The following is a 22,688-nucleotide window of genomic DNA, read 5'->3' as shown; positions in this document are numbered from 1 at the left end:
GTGCTCTGATACCACTGGCAGGTAATACAACATTAAGTTGTTGAGCATCTATAAAGAAATGCATCAATCTTTCAGATGTCCCAGGAGCCCTGTATTTAATAAAAGACTTCCTTTAGGAGTGAGGCGTTTAAAACAAAACGCACTTCCTAAAAGAACCTGAAATAATAAACATCCTGCCTTTGGCTGCTTCTGTACAAAGCCTCTACTGCTCCTGTCACCGGGGGCAGAGCCTCCCCCAAAACATTAGCACTTCAGTTTTCCTGATTGCTCAAAGACACAGTCTCCAAATGCCCATGCATCGGAGAGGCAGCTGTGGCTCTCAGCGGGATCCGTGGGGCAGAGCTCCCCAGCGCAGGCACCGCAGCACGGATGTGCAGAGCCGCCTCCCGTCCCTGCGTCCTCCCCAGGGCGAGCGCACAACAAAGCGCTGCTCACGGAGCCACGCGAGGCAGCGCAGGCAGCGCTTGCTCCGCCGGCCCCGCAGGGATGGCCTGGCGGGAGCCAGGGCATGGGCCGCAGGAGCTGCCTCGCTCACACGCTTCAGCTCTTAGCACAGCACAAGGGGCTAATCCCTGGGTGCTGCCGAGTCGTCCTGCACATCCGTCACCTCCTGGTCTGCGAGAAGCAACGACGGGGTGGGCAATGCAAGGAGAAAATCGGGTGCACGTTTCCTCTGATCCAGTTTGAACTGGAAATATTTTGCCCTAGAAATCATACTCTCGGCAGTGGTGGGTCTGTGAATATCTCCTGAATATGGGGAGTAACTGCAGAGAATGATTTCTGTAATTATTTCTACACCACACATCAGAGACCAAGTCCTGCCTGTGCTTCCTCCGCTGTGCAAGTATCCTGGCAACAGAGCCAGGGCTGATGCTTTACGCACAGATTCATCCTGGTTTCATCGTTTCCCGCTTGGCTTAGCTGTGTAGGGAAGGGACTCAGGGCCGGGGTATTGCTGCACAGCTGGTACAGCATGGGGTGGCCATGGCCGGAGAGCAAAGCTGCAGGGACGGGGTCTGCATGGGGGATTTGCCCTTTAAATGCTCACACTTTTAGTCAACAACAAGAGAAAAGCATGCAACAAATATATCCATGCAGGAAAGATCCTCAATTTAATATACTTTCTAATTAAGAAGAGGAAAAAAAAAAGTACATATAAAATTAGGAGTATGAATATCCTTTTCACAGTATTTAAATTGGGGAATGGATTTATTGCTTTATATTAGCCTATACATTTAGCAAACCATAGCAATTAGCAATGCACCATTTTATCTACTTATCTCTGACTGTCACTACAAGATGTCTACTTCAAACATTTGTTTCTGAATTTCTAAGTTTACTAAAGAAAGCTCAAAGTTATTTCTCAGAGATACAAATGCCCAAATTCCTTAATAACCTATCTGAATTCAAAAAAAAAAAAGGCAAAAAAACTTAAATGGCATTTCAGAATAAAAAATGTTTAAATACTGTAAAATGGTGATTCTTGCTGAAATATTCCGAAGGAAACAAACAGGTTTTACTTGATTGGGAAAAGGATGAGTCAGTACCTCTTTTTCTGAAAAATTAGAATCCCATGGGTTAAACAACATATACCTTTTAGGACAGAGGACTTCATCAGCTTTATTAAGGATCTGGAGCAGTGCTGAAAATCACCCTATCTGCCTAGAAAATGAAGCAGGCTACAGAGAGCTTCCTGATCCTCAAGTGACAATATTGGTAACTCAGTTTGACTGGTTTTGTCAAGAATTCATTAATAGGTTGACAGATTCCCTACTATTTTATAAAAGTTTGCTTCGTAATCTAGTGAATTCTCTTGCAAGATAATAGCATAACCACTTTAGAGAAAGAAAACCTAAAGCACAGAGATGGAATTCATTGACCAAAACTGTAGATATTTGTGTCTCAGCTACATTTTAGACTCCAGCTATAGCCAATAGTGAGAGAAACAGACACTTGTGATTACTTGATTTCCTGGCCTAGAAGTGTAAAATAGATTACATGAACTGTGCTGATCAGGTAGATTTTTTTCCTCTCCTGGCCATAAAGAGGTTCAGGGTGACCAGCTTCCAGACAGGGATCTTTGCCATAGCTGAGGTAAGCAAAATAACTTCCCAGAATGGAGGTTAAGTGGTTTTGGTTTATGTTTGACAGAAATACGACTATTTGGGATTCCTGGCTTCTGCAAGGGCATTCTTATCTGGACATGAATATTCTCCCTGCAAAAGGGACAGCTGAGGTCTCTGTGAATAACAGTAACACATTGCAATGGAAGATGGAAGAACAAACCTGGTGTTACTGTCATGTCATCTCCGTTGACTACAGGTCTTTCTTCTTCTTCTTCCTCTGGTGGTTCAATACTTGTCTTCTCCATATTGCTCACAGACTTATTCCTCTTGCGCTTGCCTTCAGCGCCAGGAGTGGCCCCTGGAAGGATCTGATCTGTTACATTTAACAATAACGGAGCTGGTTCTGCTGGAGGCTTTGGGGTGCCGTAATAGTTGTCTGGAAAGAAGCAGAACGGAATAACATATAAATTCACAGAATTACATCTACTTCTTCTTTCGGATTAATGAGATTATGTGAGGTAGTACATCAGCTAATATTAAGGTTAGTTCAAAATGTTTTCTGTAAGGTTAAAATTCACCTTTCATGAAATTGTAACATATACTTCTAATGGCAGCACTAGTGATCCAATCATACTCACAAATACATACTGCATTAACTATTCCTCAAACTCTAACAGGCTAAATAAAGTCTATATTTTTCTCATCCAAACCACAGATAAGTAGGAAGCATTCTGAAGTAGTTTTTCACTTCAAATCACTGGTTGGGACTAATCAGTTTTATAACATTTATGGCGCAATAAAAGAGTTCTTGACAATCAAAGGGATCATAAGGATATTGGATAGTTACCCTGCTAAGTCATTTTCATAACCCCCAAATTGTCTTTTCCAGTAAGGAAGCTCATTATTGCTCTGTGATACAAAGATCCACAATAATAAGTAATGCTGCACTACCTCACTTTTGCATTTGTCAAATTTTTACTGTTCGTGAGAAAAGCTCCAGATTCATAATAGTTAATGCTAATATATTTTCAAAGAAGATGAAACTTTATGCTTTAGGGCTTAAAACTATCTCCAACTACTAAGAAATTCTGAGAAGATTTAGTGGCTGACAGATTACCCTCTATTTGTCTCTTCGGAAGTTTCTGGCAACTTCTGAATCACCCACTTTTGATTAGACTGACCAAGATCTGATCTGATCTATCTGATCTGCATGTTTGAATTTTGGGCTCAAAACTGGTTTCTTTAATAATACCTGAAACTTGTTTTTTGAAATATGGGTCTTTAGCTGGTCCTTTCTAGAAGCAAACATAAACAGCAATATGAGACATCAGAATATATATATATAAAATATACCATTCGTGCAAAATTATTTTTTTCCTGAGAAAGTTGTGTTTTCTGCATGATTGTTTCTTCAGAGTGGCAACAGTTCATGAGAAGGGCAGTGAACATGATGCCTCACTGGTAGATTAACAAGCAGTTAATATAGCAACCTAAAAATGTTATCCAGCTCTCAGGAACTTGTCCCAAAAAGTACCTATGTTTCAGTGCCAGTACACTTAAGAGTTGCTGAAGGGATTTGTAGACCACATGACTGTGTTTAAATTCTTGTCCTCAAATGTAAGACTTCTGCACAAGCCCAGTAGTAACAACTTCCAAAAGTTATTTTAACAGCAAATACAGAAACAGATCTACATAGCAAAGTATGCAGGTATATTTTAAAAGTAATATAAAGATATTTCTGGTACTACTATTCCTTTGTGTTCTGCTATGAAGTACAGTGTTCAGCCACAGTACCACCTCAACACAGGTAAGTAACTGAGCAGTCTTACAACAACTACTCTATGAAATTTCACTGTGGTTTAGCAAAATGCTATTCAGAACAGATGTTTCTGTAGTTGTAATACACTAGGAAAATTTACTGTGCTAAATGGCCCTCATATTCATCCTGGGCTTCAGAAATTGCAAAATGAACAACTGACTTGGTAAAGGTTGTTTTTTTCTCTGAGCTCTAAGGTGGAGCCCTGATGTGGGGGGATGAATCCTGGCTTGCATTGCTGCCTGTGGATTACTGGAGGCAACCGGAACCTGCACGTGCTGCATTGGGTTCCTCACGCTTTGGGTTACATACTTTGAAAAAAAAACAAAAAACCAAGATTTTACAGCCTCCAGTTTAAAAGCCTCCTCCCTAACCTATACTATTTTAGCATTTAGAAGTGTACAGGGCCAGATTCCAGAAATAACAGTATACAAACCCAAAGGTTGTAAGTGCAGTGTGATACAAAGGTGCAATTAATAGCCAAGGTGCACAACCTTGGCTATTTTGTGCTAATTTCTTAATTTTGCCACTATTGTACAAAATCAAGCACAGTATGAAAACTCGACTTCTTAAAGGTCAATGATTTATTAAGAAAATCTGAAAAGCCATAGCTATCACATTTGTAAGCTAATGATAATATCCTGAATAGTAGATAATAGGGCAGAGACTAAAAGATGTTTTAAATGAAGGACATATTCTGTTTTAGGGAATTACATGGTTTTAAAAAACACTCTTTTTAACTTTGGACTAACTGTATATTTTAGTAGGAGACAAAAGATTTATATGAATATAAAATGTATCAAAACATGAGAAAGAAAATTGCACATTTGAGATTAGAAGCCAAAGAGGAATTCATTCCTTTAGTTTCAAACTGAAACAGTAATATAATTTCCACTTTCTGACCTCTAACATAACATGTTATTTTTCCTTTATATGATGAAATAATGGTTGATTTAAACATGAGTCTTGCACTATTACTTGATTGATCTATCTTAATTCAAACATACGTATACGCGGGGACAGTAAAAAGAAGGAATTGAACCACAGGTGTACCAAGAAAATGAAGAATATAATCGTTATAAATGAGAGGAAAAATGCATTGGATGAGACACCCAGCTAGTTCAGTGGAGGAGTGATGCTGCATTAAAGAGAAATTAGAATCAATGTAAATTATATCTTGTATTAAAAAGATTCTCCATGTTTCGAAATTCTACACCAAAGCATTAGTCCTTACCATGGACTTCTCAACCTTGGTGGCAACGTGCTGACCAAGTCAGCGAGGACACCAAACATAATCATAATGGGAGACTCTTCTAAAGGCTGGGAAAGTGTCATCAAGGCATAATGCAGAGAATAAATGTTTAGATACCATAACTTTTGTGACAGTGATGTTTGGGAAATCTCTGAGGAAAGCAGCAACTTTTGAAAGAAGAGAGCACAAAACAGCAAACAGCCTAACAGAGCTATACAAAATCACAGAGTAGCCCCCATTCTGCACACTCGCCTCTGGTCTGATCCTTGCCTCTGAAGAATTACATAGGGGAACTAATGAAGGCCAACTACATCTTGGAACTGCTTAAACTGATCTTGAATTTTCAGCCTGAAAGAAGGACAGCTGAAGGGAGATATGACAAGTATCTATAAATCATGAGAACCTGGGAAAGTGCCCAGAAAACAAATGAAAGGATGACTGACTTCTCCCTGCGTGAGAACTAGGGAGGCCCAAGGAAATCAGCGGGTCCAAAACGAGCAGAAGTGTTTCCTCACACAGCGCACAGCAAAATGATGAGATTCATTGTCAGATGTTGCTATGAATGCCCATATTTTAGATGGGGTTGGAAAGCAATTAGACAAATTTGGAGAAGTATTTCATGACAGTCGTTTAAATGTAAGAGTACAAATTCTGATTCAACAATTCTGCACATTACAAAGAGCTGAAGGGGGGGGACATTTCTCCCTGCATGCCTTCCCTGCTGATATTTCATGCCTTACCATCTACTATGAGGCAGTAACAGAGGCAGAATATGAGGCTACAGTTTCCTTTGGTTTAACTACTCTCTTACTAGGTGTCTCCTTGCTCAACTTTTAAGTGTGCCTACTCCTCATCCATCCCAGCACAGAAGTCAAGAGATCAGTCTAAGCAAGCAGTGCTTAAACTTAGCTCTCTGGGTTGGACCTAACTAAAAGCCTTCACGTAGACAGCCAGGAAGCGGCATTTAATTGTGCAAAAGCCGTCACGGCCGAATCGGTCTCGCTGCTGTGCCAGGCTGTCCCAGTGCTGCCAGCCTGCTCCTGAGCGCAGGCCTCTCCAAAGCCATTGGACTTTGCTGCAGAATGGCCTGGAATCTCTAACACCACCAAAACCATCAAGTGTCCTTTGCCACTCCTAAGCTACATGACAAGGTAAACCAGATTTTGGAACTATGAAGTCAGATAAAGTTACTGTGGAGGTTAGTTCTGAAGACAGAGACCAAATCAGAAAGTCAGAAAGTTAGAAGAAATCCAAAAGGGGAAAATGAGGAGGACAAAATGGCTATATTTTTTCTTAACCTGATCTCACCTAATTCAAGAAGCAGCAAGACCTTTCCTATATTGAAGTGTTTGATGATAAAGCACAAGATTCTCTATGTCCCCTCCTTCCCCGCGGTGCCTGTCAACATGCCCCAGGAACAGAGAGGAGGGGGCTGCTGGCTGGGTCCAGGCCGTGGCTCCCTTGGGTCCTGGTACCAGCCAGGAACTACCAGCACATTTTGGAACAGGGATTATCGTTGTGATGATCCCTGGGTCCTACCCACACCCCTCTAATGCCTCCCTAATCTCGTCAAAAAAAAATCCACAGTACATAAGAATATCATGATACTTTAGAAACATAAATATTAGGAAAAGATAAAACGGTGGTGCTGAGGAATTTAGAGATTATAGTGAGAATGAACAATCCTTGAGAAATTAGGGTATACCCAGAGCCAAAAGATATATCTTCTTAGTATAAATGCTTCCAGCACTTGTATAGTTCAGATTCAGCCTGGAGAAGAGAAGGCTGAGAGGGGACCTGATCAGTGTCTATAAGTACCTCAAGGGAGGCAGTGCAGAGGATGGTGCTGGCCTCTTTTCAGTGGTGGTCACCGTCAGAACTAGAAGAAACGGCCAGAAACTGAAGCATCAAAAGTTCCACAGGAACTTAAGGAAAAATTTATTGACAGTGAGGGTGACAGAGCACTGGAACAGGCTGCCCAGAGAGGTTGTGGAGTCTCCTTCTCTGGAGATCTTCCAAACCCGCTCGGACGCAGTCCTGTGCCACGTGCTCTAGGTGACCCTGCGTGTGCAGGGGGTTGGACTAGATGATCTCTAGAGGTCCCTTCCAACCCTAAGCATTCTATGATTCTATGATTTATTTTTAAAGTGGAATGATACAGTATCAAGCTACAAATACACTCCAAATTCAGCTTATTCAGCACCCTCATTTAGATTGCTCTCGCTCCATATTGTTTATACAAGCTTAATTATTAGTAAAAATTACACCAGTCAGCCGCATCAAAGAAAAATATCTGATAATCACAAATTTTATCGTGAATGTTAAAACTTTCCATATTCTTTCCATGGTCAGTGATTAGTGATAATACATTAAGGGAAAAGTACTCTAAAGACTAACCATTGGCTGCATATGTGAACTAGGTTTAATACTGTAACAGCTGACAAACATGTGGAAAATGACTCATTGCAGGGATAAAAAGTTTTAGGCAGGCAGCAGTTCATTTTTTTTAATTAAAATAATTATTTTATTATTTGATTCAAAGATGGTAACTACATTTGTTAAAGTCTAGAAGCCTAACACATACCTCAGGAATCAATCTGTTCCATTTTAGCTTATAACCAAAGAATCTGAATTCTATCTAAATGACAATTAAAAATAGTGAAAAAAAACAAAAGTGATTCTGGAAGCAACAAGAAAAGTGTAATTTTAACAGTACAAGGAGAATTAGATTCCCCATCCCTGGTGGCCCAGAGTCTGCAAGCCGGGGTACAACAGCCTTGAGTTTGTTTGAGTCTGAGCCTAGAACTTTAATTTGATTTTACAACCTTGAACATTCTTTGGATGCAGTGTGAAGGCTTTGAGAGAGCTCCAGAAGACAGCAGGAAAGAAAACCTGTGTTTTTGGTGTTGCTTAGAGCAGGGCCAAGCATACTGGCAGCATAGCCAGGGCAAGCAAGGGTACAATCATGGGTGTTTTCAGTCTCGCAGAGTTTCATGGCCAACGCAGCCCAGGTGAATGGGTTGCAGATACCTTCTTTAAATGATTGGGCATTGTGTGCAACATGTTGTGTGCAGACCTTTTAGGTAGGTAGCATTCCTAACAGTGGGCTCCATACACCTCATAACTCTGCCAGGACCTCCAGGACCAACAGTGCAGATGCCCAAGACAACCGTGCACTCGCCTCTCTGCGCTGTTAGATGCACCTTGATGTGGGAGCAGACAGGATGATTGGGCTTGTAGAATACATAGCTAGATACATGTAGAATCCAATCAAACAGCATTTCCTTATGAAAGTGTTTTATTTTAACCTTGGTGGTCACTTGTATACTTCATTTACAGTCGTGAAAGCACTACACACTTTGCACTATGAGCAAAATGAAGAATACGTTCAAACTGCAAAAGCTGCCTCTCTCAAAATTCTTACAACTAACTTACAAAATTCCCAAAGAGGATATAGTACATAGACGTTGTTAAAATATAATTAGTGATGTATTTTAACAAAACTCAAGACAATTACCACCTCCTTAAGGAAGCCTTGCAAACTTCTTTTCACCCACTCACCCTGAGTGAGTAATTTATTTTGACGGGTGACTATACTATAATTAGGGATTTTTTTACTCATTACTGTAAAGTTGGGTGAGTAGATTTTGTTCTTGGGTTCATACATTTTCATGATGGTTTTGCAATACTGTTTGATGGATCAAAGTTGCAGAATTCTTAGTGCTGGTGCTAAAGTAAGTGGCATTCAAAAATGAAGGCTTGTAAAGCCTTAACATTTTGAAAACTTGTTGGTATTCAATTCTCTCGCACTATTTGTCATATTAAAGTGGCAAAGTAGCCAGGAAAAACAGTAATTCAGATATTTCAGAATTTAAGAAAAAAAATTATTAAATATAGAACTGTGATTATATTTTTCAACAGCAGTCCTAACTTCTATTTTATTCTGTGGAACATTAAAAACGAAATTTAAACTTCTAGTAAAAACTCTACCATTACTTATACTTAATCTACTTTTATCAGGAGGCTGAAGATCTCAGATAAGTCTTCTTATTTTCTTCTTCTTTTTTTTTTTATTATTAACTAAGCCTTTGGATCAGTTTGCTTAGCTCTCTGAGTCTCACAGCTATATTAATGTCTGAATTAAAAATACAAATTAAAATTTATTTACTTTGGGAGTGCTGTCAGAATGAGTTATACATGATGTAAAGAACAAACTCTATACTAGCTGGAGGTAGAGAGCCCTAGGGCTAGTTTCTATAAAACCTGCTTTCCAACCTCTCTATTTTCTGACTAACTGATACATATTTGGCTTGAGCTATGGCTAAATCTGTGCAAAATGAATATTTTTCAAAGATCCTAGGGTTCTGTCAGAACAGAGTGGGTGAGAGGTATGGAAATGGTGCTGCTTGGAGTAACCTGTGCATTCCCTACAAACACTTGATCATTTTCTGGCTGGGCTGGCGAGCGGCTTCCCAGAGGAGGGAGATTCTGCATGACTCAATTGCCATCTCTTCCCCAGGCAGAATTTTCATGGAGGTTGGTCTCTGCAACTTCTGCTAACAGACACTAGGCAGATATGCTAACTTCTGTGTTAATGACATTTTAATAACTGGCTTCAGGATTGTCTATTCATCTACATTAAAATTAAATCACTAATTATAGCTACGGATTTTTGCCCAAGAGTGTTCTGGCCCCCAGTGAATGCGCTGGCATGGGAAGGTTTTAGATGCATAAGGAGAGGAAGGGAGACAGCAGGGCAACATGACAGCCCGGCTTCTGCTTCTCTCTTGCGGCAGGACCCCAGCTGCCCCTCATACGGATCTTCCTTGCCAGACAAACTGTCCAACTGTCAATGCAAACACTCATAAATATGAATATGCTTCAATTTAATAAGTTTATTCAATATTTATTCAACTAAATACATACTTTCCCAGGACAATGTTAATAATACATTAATATTTCCCAAGAAAAAATATTAAACATCAAAAATTCCATAGGAACTTAAGGAAAAATTTCTTAACAGTGAGGGTGACAGAGCACTGGAACAGGCTGCCCAGAGAGGTTGTAGAGTCTCCTTCTCTGGAGATCTTCAAAACCCGCTTGGATGCCGCCCTGTGCCACGTGCTCTAGGTGACCCTGCGTGTGCAGGGGGGTTGGACTAGATGATCTCTAGAGGTCCCTTCCAACCCTAAGCATTCTATGATTCTATGATTCTATGATTAATAACAAATCAATTCTATACTGATAGACAGCATCAGATCTGCACAGGAAAAAGTAATACACTAAAAAAAAGGGCAACTTAATGGAGCTACTTCTTGACTTTATGAGTCTCTATTGCTGGGTTACCAGATACAGAAACATAAAAACATTTCTGATTTTCAGATTTTTTGAAGAATCTGAAATTAAGGCACTCAAAGTTAATACTTTTAAAAAAAAATCCTCACAGTTTGGAAAGTGTTCAGACTCCTCAGTTATCTTTGTCTCTGTTCTTTTACCTCCATTTTATATATCTCCTTTTTGTTTTAACTGAAATATTAATTTCTCTCTCTTTCTTCTTCTTTTTTTAAATTGCTTGGGTGTTTTTACCTACGCATATTCCCCTGTTCTCCAGTCATTGCAATTAGGAGTATCATCTCATCTACAGATTTAGGCACATACAGGACACGAATCTGTAAAATAATGTGCAAAAGTCTGTCAAAGTGAAGATTCGTGTATGTGAAAGCAAGGAAGTAGAAAGAACAATTTCAGTTTTGTAGAACCAGATACTGCCTACACTGTTTTCAAGACATTCCTTGAATTCCTAGCAAGACCAAACCCTGTGAATAGAAACGACTCTCCTGAGCACTAAATTTTTCACAGTTTGTAAAGAACAGCTCTCCCATCAGACCCATGAATCCCTTGGGTTGGAGATGTAAATACATTGCAGATGAAGTAACTATAAGTCATCCTGGGTTAAATTCAGGTGGAGTTGGCAATGGAGAAGGACCATGCCTACTTTAAGGTTCTTCAAAGATTAAGATCCTCACCTTATTTCTCCCAAATATTCTCCAAGTTTGTGTTTCCCTCTGAGAAACAGAACAAATCCATTTCAGATAAGGGCTTCGAACAGAGATATCCATGTATCGGATACCGCTCTGTGCTGCACGTCACCACAGACCTCAGAACTGTGAGCAAGTATCAAGTGACCTTTAACTTGCACGTTTTGATCTTACGCCGGGCACAGCACTGCATATGTGAAAACTCTAGATGAATCTCTTTAAAAGGTACTTTCACTTATTTAAGTAAAATCATAGACTGAGGGAAAGGAATTAATAATTAATGTGAAAAAGCATTTGGACTTTACTAGCAAGAGGCATAAATGCAGGGCATTGGAACAAGACTGAGACAATTCAGCTTAATAAATATATTAGTAACTATTTTACTGTATTTTGTGTATTTTAAATGAATACTTTTGACCTGGTCTTCTAAAAAGCAATGCTACAGCAAAGCTGATTTGAAATCTCTACTTTCCCACAAGAAAAAGATGTCATTTAATTCCTGAAGAGTTCACTCCTTGTTCTGAAATATTTCCTGCAGTTTTGCAGAGATGCCAAGACACTTCATCCAACAGCACATACATCTTTTTCATAATATCCTAGCTGCTGTTATCTGGATTCAACCCCTGCAGGACTACGACTCATCGTGTCTGATCCCTAAATGATGGGAAGGGCTGGGTTGTAACTCATTTTACTGTAGCTGCTTAGCATCTAGGTGTCAAACCTGAAGGAACCACGTTGCTCCACTCATGTCTGGCGTAATGATCTTAGCGGGATGAATTGCCCTCTGTGTACAATTTTTTTGGTTGCTGATCTTACAAGAATCCGTTCATATCAGACATCTTTTGGATGGCTAACGACAGGTCATTAATTCAGATCATTAATAACCAAGCTACCAATATACATAATTATGTCATTGCTTTTGCCATCATTCAAAGATTTAGGCTTAACAAATCCTGAGACTGCCCACATCCTTTAAATTCTGATTTTGTAGACCTTACAGGCTCCTCCTATTGTTGTAGAATTAAAATTTCTTTGTCATAGCAGGGGACAGTTTTCAGCAGGATTCCTTGCCTTTGATCCTGTATGGTTTGACACCTTTACAAATAATCCAGAAAGGAAATGTGAGGAATAGACTCGGAGTTTTTCTATACAGGATTTAATTAAATTTAGTCTGGACTAGGAATGTAGAGTGTTCTGAAGTGCAGAATGACAAAAAAGAAAGAAAAAAAATAGATGAGTAAATGGGAAAGCATCATGGTAGGTGGAATTTAGTATTATAGATACAAATCAGGGAATCATGGGGTTCTAAAATGACTACCAATACTAGAGATACACAAGCATTACTACAGATAGATCACCTTGCAGAGGTAGTCTTCTCCTGCTACAGAATAAAGCAAAGCTAAAGGTGTAAACTAGAAGACAGATTATAGAAGGAATGAAGTAATGAGTAATGCAAAAACTCAATCATTTGTTTAAGAACATACATACTTATTTGACATTGGCTTTTCTAAGGAAAAAATCACCAAACTAAACGTTATTTTAAGAAAAGCAAAGAAACACAATAAACACCCTACAATAAAAATTGAATGCATTGTAGGTGTTTACCTAAAAAAATGAGGCAAACAGAAAGGGACAAAATAAAAATATATAAATAGAATGATTTTTTAAAAAAAGATTATAAATTAAAAAATCTATTTAAAAATTAAAAGAGAAATTGAAGCTCAGAGAAGAAACACTTTAATGCAAAATGTAATTAAACTGTGTAACTTGGGAAGTTCTTGAGATCAAATTTGAGTCAAAAAATGACTGAGTTTCAAGAATACAGACTTGTTACATCACACATTTTTGAGAGATTACTCCCCTTTGAGATATTACTCCCCTTATTAAACAAATTAATAATTACTGCAGATCTATCTGAAAATTTGTGTGTATGGATGTATGTATGGAGGCACAGGGCCTGGGTGAATTTTACTTAGAAATTTCTCTTGCAGAGATCTTACAGCCCTGAGAATTGTCTGATCTGTCTTTTGATGGAGACAAGTAACTGGATTAACGACCCTTGGTCTGATCCCTATATTAAACTGCTATATTTCCTTATGCATATGAATCTAGGCTGCAATCTTATTTTAAAAGGCTGCATTTATAGACACCTTTTACAATTTCATAGTGGCATTTTCAGGGCGTTATATTTGGAATTCTGTTGTCTCCAACTTCCTTTTGACAACCCGAAGAAGCCTTCTAGACTGTTTATTTTGGCTGGCATTTTCTTCAAGCTTCTTTTTCAAGAAAAGAGAGATCCCTGCAGTCAATCAGTTTTTGTATTCATTTATTCAGGCTGCTGTGAAGAAAGCTATCTTGCCAACTGGAAAGGTATGCAGGGAATCCTTGCCTTATGTGCCAAAAAGGCATCTGCAGATTGTCCTGGATTGTCATCTTGCACATATTAAATGAATGAGATGTTCCCTGTTGATTCTTCCCTTGAGGAGTTATTGAAATAAATAAAATATCTCCCAGAGGATCCCAGTAAATGTATGTTAAAAACAAAACTAAAACAACAACAACAACAAAAACCTTTAAAAAGAAGAGAAAAATTATGTAAATTTTATTTTCATTAACAGAAAAATATAATTTTGCCACATTAAGGTAAAGCCTTATTTTTTTAAAGTAATTGGATTGATAGGGCCCAGATTTTAGCATTAGCTAACCATATTAGCGAGACTTTGTGCTCCTCTTTTCCCTTAAAGCCAGTGGACATCCTTTTTTGACACGGTACTTTCTTTACTCAATTTGTTTTGAACTGGATATGATCAAAACATAAACCTGAACTTTTCTTATGAGTCTATAACTACCAACGAGTTCTTGTGGCATAACATGGCTCAGATCTTTACCTTAATTTATGCTAGAAAGATACAAGACAAATGGAAGTCACATAAGTGAGAACTGCAGATCCGAGCTGATCAGTAGTGGAAAGAGAGGGTTTTTGATACTACTGGAGCCTTCAGTTTGTCTCTCCAAGATGGCATCTAATAATTGCCTAAAAGCAGTTAGACACAATTAAAAACAGAGCTAGAGCAAACGAAATGTTACACACCAGTTTGACTGCTTACATAATTTCAACTATTCAAAAAAAAAAAAAAAAAGGCAATAGTTGAAAAAGAGCTATTTTTTTGTTCTCTATCAGGGACAGTCCCATGTTTTTGATGTGTGGCCTTCACAGTCACTGCAGATTGAAGCAAACATGCCGACTGTCCACATCTTTCCTATCTGTCTCTTTCTCCTTGACACACTGTGTTGCCCCAGGCTGCTTTGTGTTGGCTGTCCTTGTCTTGCCTCCTTGTTTCCTTGCTGATCTTAAAATCCTGTCTTGGGGTGAAAGGCTTTTCTGCTTTGTCATTGATAGCTCTTGATTCTTCCCTCTGAACCAGGGGAAATAGCAAGAGGAAATAAATGGACAATCATCTGTCTCAGGGTATCTTTATTTTTTATTACTATTTTTTGAAGGCTGGAGCTGACAAAAATTCTCATGTAACTGGTCACATTGTAAAGAAAAAGCTGGAGGGCTGGTCTTCAGTCAACACTGCTCTATGAAAAAACACACCATCAGTTGCGCTTATATAAATTCTTATTCTTTAGATAAAACATACATAAGAAACCTTTCAATCTCTAATAATTCCGTACTTTAAACACTGAAATAATTATACATTTATCTCCTGTGGGAATGAAAAAATCAATCTCAAATTCTAAGTGTATCAAATAGACCACTATTTGAATTACAGCAAAAAGCTACATATGGAAGAACCTCTATTTTTCAGGAACTTCGCACTGTCATAAAACTGGCCCCTCACTTCCACAGGTATGAAAGATCCAATTCTCCTTTCACACAACCATAAATCAAATGCTTCCAGTGAAGGTAATGGATTTAAGATATATAAAGTTAAAACTTAAACTTAAAAGTGCAATTCTGTGAAACAGAGGTTTTTTTCTGGTGATCCCTGAGTGATTACTTGTGACAGCAGTCACCATATTTACTCTTGCAAATGGCAAATCATTTCTCTCTATTCTGGAGGTGAAATGGCTTGGGAGGAGTCACAAAGTAATAACAATCTTGAACACTTATGCAAAGCTTCACATTTCAAAGTGCTTCGGAAATATAAACCAATTAAGTTGTCATTATGATTTATACTAAGGAAGACAAGAAATGTATAAACAAAGTCAAAAGAGAAGCTACAGTTCTGCAAATTACAAATCATTAAAACAGGGATGTAGAGCAGGAGGGGACCAGACTAATCCTGGAAAAGAGAAGATAAAACCATAAAGCTGACCGAGTAAGAGCTAATATGTTATTACTCACTTATTGGTGAAGGGTCACTTCTTTTTATTAGCAAAATAAAACCCTTAAGTAAACCACTTGGGCCATTGATAACTGAAAGCATCTATCAGTTCCTAGCTCATTAATGACTCTTAAGATAATCGATTTACAATGCAACCGCACCCAGATCTGTAAATTGATAACAAAAGGGCAATTAAAATCAGTGCCCACACCAGACCACTGGATGATTTAAGGAGGAGTATCTATACTACTGGTTCCTTTTAAAAGTACATTGTTAAGATCAGGAGCATAAATGTTAATTAGCGTAATGACTTCATTCAGCGATTTCTTTTCTATGGGGCCATTTGGATCAGAATCCAGCTCCTCTGCTTGAAAGGGCGAGGTCTTTTTAATTAGGAGAGCTACACCATGGGTTCTAGTAATAAGTGAGGGAAGAGATAAAGGTCTCGCCCAACAGGAGTTTTCTTTTTTTTTTGTTTCTGCGTATCATTGAGTATTTCAGAAACTTCAGTTTTATGCAGCCAAAAAAAAAGAGTACAGTCCTAATTTTTTTAATGTCAATGTGCATCTTTTGAAAACATTTGCAGCGCAGATATTCTCATAAGGACACTTTTGGGATAGATTCTCCTCCTTGCATGCTTGATTGTGCACAGCAGTAGCTTTGGGTCATTGCTATTCCACTGGATCATCCCCCTAAGGCAAGGGTCTGTGCCAGAGTGAGACTAGTTAAGAGAAAGCTTCAAAGACTATTTAATTTCAAGCTGTCTCTGCTTTTGTGCATCTCTCAGCCTTCAGTCACGCTCTGACCCTGCCTATGCACAAACATGCAGCTGGGGGAGGACAGGATGCCCTTAGCAACAGTAAGGCCCAGTGCCTTGCCTACTGCTGACCTTGGGTTCAAAACAACAGGTTTCAGATTGGAATGTGGAGAAATGGGAACAGGAATGGAAAGAAGTGGCAAAGAAAATGTAGGATGGGGAAAAAGAGCCAAAAAAAAAAAAAAAACCCTCGTCATTGGAAAGGCAGGTCACTGTTTTCTTCATCGTTCCAGTCTGGGCTGGAAAAGCCTTGTGGACTCCCACAAAGCCACTGCTACTTTCCCTTCTAAAAAGTCAGGATATCTGACAGATCAGTTCTTAATATTTCTTAAATCTTCTATCTGCTGGGCACCTGCACACAACTGCATTATGCAGTTAGAGTTATTGGCACCACGGGATGATCCTGAGTCATCAATAAGGTTAAAGGTGTCAGCAAGAAACACAGCAAGAAACTTTCTTTTACCCTGACACAGATCCGGGTCACTGAAATTAGTGTTTTTAATCATGATAATCAGAGTCCCTTATTCCTACCAAGAATATATTCTTCATTCTTATGGTCAACTAGCAGTTGGTTCTACTTGTTTGTACTAAACACAATTATGTCAGGCCAAACTTTTAACAAATGAATCATTTATTAGGAACTGGGCCGCGTTCTGCTCAGTTCTAACATATTTTGATGATACTGTGGACAGTCATTATAGCTGAACTTAAACCAGTATGTCTAAACTGCAAAGTTTACAGAATCACAGATTTACCATGGTGAAACTACTGGCATGGTCAGCATAATCACAAGGAAATGCAGATATTACCCCTGCTAGGGCACTTCATACCTTTTGCCCCAAGTTGGTAGGGAATAAAAGGAAATGTAGTTATTACTATAATATAAATGAATGGGGTAAGATTTTTAATTAATTGTATTACTTGTAATTTTCCTTATCGTTAAATACAAGTAAACAAACTAAAAAACATTGAGTTTAGTACTGTTTGTTTCACAACATCAGCACAAGATCTAAGGTGACCGGGGCGAGGAAAATGAACAAAAACAAGATCCTCAAAAGAAACGTGAGATCAGATCACTACTGACAAGGATGCAAGGAAAAATTTACAGAGCTACAGTCTGTTTTGATTTGTAAACTGAATGTCCACATTAACTGTCATCCAGAAGGATCCTAAAAGCTGCTGCTGCATGCTATTAAAGTGCTATGTAAGCACAGACTTCATCAGTGCCTCCCTACTGCAAAGTTTTTGCATTTGCTTTGGAAATGCTGAATTTCTATGCACATTTTATATTCCAAAGAACAACATTTACTGTTTTTACAGTCATTGTCACTATATTCACTAACCTTGCTCAGCAAGACCTATTTCTGTAGGAAGTTACAAAAACGGCTTTCCAACTGCAGCAGTGTTGCAGGTATGGAACTAACCCAAGGCTATTGGAAGTCGTACTTGACCCTCATGCCTCATCATCACCCTGTTACTGAAGCATCATCCTAATCGATAGTTTATAGAGTGCTCCTACATGATTTTGCCTGTAGCAAACTTGAGAGCTGTCAGTTACCAGCTGCTCTGCTGGCAGATACGTGGGAACAGTGGGAAGAAAGAGGTGTGAGGGGCAGACAACGTGCAGCCAAGGATGGCAGCGCTTCCACCGAGGCAGGTGGTTCCAGGAGAAGATGTCTGTCAATTCTCCAGCAAAGGAGTGAAATCCAGGTGTGCTACTGACATAAATAATTCAAGTCAATCACTTGCAAACCTGAATTAAATATAGAGAAAGAATCATGTTAGCTGTTAGAAAGGCTTTTTAAATGTGCAACTAAATGTCCTTCAGATGACTGTAAAACAAAAAAGTTCTACACCAGTTGCATCAGATAAATGAACAACTGGAAATATATAGTCAGGAAGGGGTGAAAGCAAAGCAAAGAATCAGACCTGCTTAATTCTACCAGTACTTCATGTAACTTGAAATAAGATTTGGACAATTAATTTGACCAACTGCTGCAGCAGTCTGTCTGCTCACTAAACAGCAAGACTATTTGATAGAATTTAAACAGAAATGACAGCTTAAACAGTGACAAAATCAATTCAGAGATTTGATTTGAAAAAAAAAATGAGGCATGGATTGACATGAATGTGGCATTTTTTTCCTCAGCCAAGTGACATGTTTTATAAATGATGCAAATTAATCACCCGATCATATTTTCAGGGCAAAGACATTTAATTTCTTGTTTTTTAATGTATATTTACATTTATAGTTAAGAATTAGCAAATTTAGAGCTAAGTTTTATTTATCTGCTAAAAATGTAGATGAAATCAACAAATGTCTCATCAGTGAACAACTGAGAACTCAGAATAGTAGGTTAAATACACTAATATTGTTTCCTTTCCCTTTTTCTCACCTCTCCTGACATTACTCAGATGAAACTCAAAAAACAGCAAGCAGAACTGTTATCTAAGACCAAATCTAGCATGTATCTGTCACTCAAGTGGTTACATATAAATTTGATTAACAAAAATGCATGAAATGAAACAATTTTCTTACAGGAAAGGAAAAATAAAGAATCAGATGCTAACTGCTTTTGTGAATATGCCCCTAATATTTTAAATAATTTTATCCTCATAATTGATCTTGCTGACTTATTTGTACTAGAGCTTCCTTACTCTTTTATTATTAAAATGTTTAAATTAAATTCTAATTATATTGATCCACATAAACCTAATAATTATACTTTTGTCTTCTATAGTGTGTTTTGTAAGAACTCTCAAAGCGCTTTACAAGCATTTACCACTGAATCTCATAACATCTCTCTCTTTCAACTGCAGATCATAGTAAATGCATTATGAAGGAGGACATTAGAGATTAAGGACCATACTTCTAAAGAAACATTTGTTCACACATGTTTTGCAACATATGGTCACTTTTCTATACACACCCTAGATCCTTATTTTTGAAAACATTCCTGCTTGCTTGAGCTCACTGAAAGAGTGTTGTAGCGGGTGTTGGTCGCTACAGAGCGGCAGGGGGAAGGCATGGTCACCACAGGGAGCTTTTTCAGGGATGAGGAGGTCACTACATTGCATGAACGCAATCAGTTGGTGGCCTTGTTGTGTGGTGGGGATCTGCTAGGCTGATACCTTCCGCATGCTCCCACCTTCTCCGTGCAGTTTTAAATGGCCGTTTTGCACTCGCAGACGAACCAGCCGCGCGTCCTCGCGGGAGGCCGCAGCCGCGCGGTTGCTAAGCAGCCGCCATCTCCCGCGCCGGGCGGCTCTGCTTGCCGAGTGCTCCCCGCGCCGGGCGCCCCGACCAGCGCCGCGCGCTCAGCGCAGGTTCGAGGCCACACCACAGAGCTGCCTCTCGCATCAACTTGCGGTAAAAACCCGCTAGCAAACGAAGAACTGCCCGCCATGGTCCCTCGTTGGCAGCAGCACGCTGGGAAAGCTGAAACTATTAGATGATCCCATCTGTTGTGAATGTTGAGGATGCCAGAAATACAGTCGCGCATGGTGCTGTAAAGCAGCACTGCGCCAGGCATGGCTTCCGACCTGCCTCTGGTGGGCACTCCTGTGCACGAGGGCTCTGGTGGTGACTGCTTCCAGGCTGTTGGCACTCATCACCACTGGGCCACTACCTCATATGATGAAGCCCGATGGCCGCCAGGCTCCGAGGGAGCTAGTGGGACATGGAAACTAAACCTCTCTCTTCTACAGGAATCTTTGTAATTGCTAAGAAAGGCTCAGCAAGGTCACTGGACCCCAAAAAAGCAGGGTACCCTTGTGGACACATCCCTCTGTGAGCTTCCCTGAACTTCAGCATTGCTTGTCTGTTAGGAAAAGTAACATCTATACACAAGTAACACTGGATACCCCATTACTTGGCTCCATTGATAAAAACAGGCACTTCAAGCCGAACAGCTTCAAGAAACAGCCCGTGGACCTTGTTACACTTGCTACACTGCAGAGCTCTCTACTACCTGACACCAGTTACTGCAGCAGCATGGAAGTGCAAAGTCTGACAAAATCACTTCTTTGGCTTCATCTTGCTACGCTAGACAGATTCATCTCCGGGTCTCTTGCAAGAATCATGTCTTAGAAGCCTTTAATTTTTCTCATGATCTCTCCCCCGTTTGCTGTCTCCTGCATGGCCTGTACACAGTGCAACTGGACACAGGCTCTCACAGGAGCTTAGAGCAGCTGGATAAACCGTGGTGAAAATAACTCCCAGTTCCCGCTGGCCTAGTCCTCTGCCCTAAAAACATGTTCTCTCTTTCACACGACATCTGAGCAGGACCTCAGTCAGGTAATGGGTTTTGCTATGCTCTCAATACCTTTTTACTACTGGAAAAGGAAATACCATGACTTATTTTTCCTTCATAAAAAAACTTTGTTTACAATGTATTATTACTGACCTCATTTAACCCAGGTGTTTGTAAACCAGTCATCGGTCCCTTACCAGCTACCACTCCAGTCTTTTCAACATCTCTATACTTTATCAGTAATGTTTTCTATTTTTCCTCAGGCTACTTAAAAATAAATGACAAGCCAACCTTATTTTACTCCACTGAAAACACTTCTTTCCACAATAGGTAGCAGGAAAATGGAGTTTAGATTTTATTTTTTAAGACTGAGTAGCATACAATCCAGTTTAGCACATGTTAAGAGAGACACACTGAAAAGACAGTCTTTGCCTATAAGCTCCTAAAGAAAAACATAATTTTTAGTTACTGCTTTATTTCTACTGCTGCATAAGAAAGATGTCTGGGGGACTACAAGGCACAGAAGGGGCTGGGAGACTAAAACGAATTAAACTGAACAGTGACAAGCTAACATAAATGGAAAACACTTTTTTTTTTGAAATCAGTTGTTTTGTAACAAGTCATTACCACCTAGAAACCTTCAGTCTTGAGTGTGTAAACACTTATGTAACAGGAAGACCTATGCCAAAACCTTGAGAAAACACTGAAATGTATATGTTTCTAAGACCACAGATTCCTTCCTTTTATTGACTGCCACTGCATGCCAAACTGCTGGAACAAAAAAAGCACATGAGATGACGTTAGCTACCTCTACAGTCTTGCAACTGTGCTGAAGAGTAAGTGATATATATATAATATGTAATTGCACTGAAGAATAAGTGATATATAATATCTTGAATGCATCACAGACTGAAACACTGCAACTTTGACCAGAAAAAAGGCAAAGTACAACTTCAACAAATGTGATTTTTAGCTTATTTAGATTGTTTTTTTTACATTAGCTTTAATAACTTGTCTACAAGTGATCAAGCATGAGCTACATTCTTATGAAGACTTTTATCAACATTTCACATTACAGAAATTCCCTAGATATTTTGAGTCCAGCTAGGTTTCCCAAATAATAAGCTGCTTATCATCTGTAATTTCTTTAAACTAAACATAACCATCACAGCACATGGCTATATTTTTAATCAATGAGTCACAGGATAATTCAGGTAGGTAAGGACCTTGGGAGGTCTCCTGCTCAAAGCATGATCAGATATGGGGGTCAGACCAGGTTGCTCATAGTTTTATCCACTTAAGCATCAAAAACCTCTGAGGCTGTACAATCTCCCTGGGCATCCTGTTCTACCTCTTGACCATCCTCATGGGGAAAAGAAATTGCTTACATGCAGTCTGAACCTCTCTTGTTCAACTTACGTTCCTTGCCTCTCATTTTCCCATGGTGATCTCCCACTGCATCTTCCTGATGACCTCCTTTTGGGTCCTGGGGTGGCTGTCTGGTCCCCAAAAGCCACCTCTTCTTTGGGCTGAACAAACCCTGGTCCCTCACCTTCTCCTCACAGGGCAGGTGCTTCAGGCCCAACCATCTCGGTAGCCCCCAGCTGAACTCGCTCCAGGTTATTGATGTATTTCTTGTACCGTGCAGGGGGCAAAATTGGATGCAATATCTAAGTGATGTCTAATGGACATTGAGTACAGGGGGATAATCACCTCCCTCAGTCTACAGTGCAGTAGGATGTGGCCTTCTCTGCAGCCAGAGCATGCAGCTTGCTCTTCTGATAAGAACCCCTAGAGCTTCTCCATGGAGCTGCTTCCCAGCCAGGCAGTTCACAGCCTGTATCATTAACAAGGTTTTCTTATCTTTTTGACTCTGATAATATTGCCTTTTCCCCCAGTTTGGGGTCATCTGCAGACTTGATGAGTCTGCACTCTGTGGCTGTCTCCAAGCCATTGATAAAGATGTAAAACAGGCCAGATCCCATCACAGTCCCTGTCACTGACATCCAGATATCATACAGTCCATTGACCATGACTGTCTGAGCCTGAGCACTCAACCTATCTTTTACCCATCTAGTTGTTCACAGGCAAATACTAGCAAATTCAGTTACAGCT

At 39.5% G+C, this 22,688-nt stretch overlaps 1 protein-coding gene across 9 annotated transcripts in view; it reads right to left on the bottom strand.

The window, feature by feature from the left end:
* MAGI2 (membrane associated guanylate kinase, WW and PDZ domain containing 2) overlaps nt 1–22,688 on the bottom strand; it is a 677,723-nt gene that overhangs the window by 231,875 nt on the left and 423,160 nt on the right. For all 9 annotated transcript variants that reach the window (XM_088533177.1, XM_088533170.1, XM_088533173.1 and 6 more), the window contains exon 4: nt 2,287–2,502. In XM_088533177.1, the coding sequence (XP_088389303.1) occupies nt 2,287–2,502 (216 nt within the window). The remainder of the gene's footprint in view (nt 1–2,286; nt 2,503–22,688) is intronic.

This window comes from Tinamus guttatus, unplaced genomic scaffold, assembly GCF_059628265.1.
Source record: "Tinamus guttatus ecotype Peru unplaced genomic scaffold, ASM5962826v1 Tinamus_guttatus_pri_ptg000489l, whole genome shotgun sequence".
Lineage (NCBI taxonomy): Eukaryota > Metazoa > Chordata > Aves > Tinamiformes > Tinamidae > Tinamus > Tinamus guttatus.
Note: the sequence above shows the minus strand (reverse complement) of the source record. Positions and strands in the feature narration are given on the sequence as shown.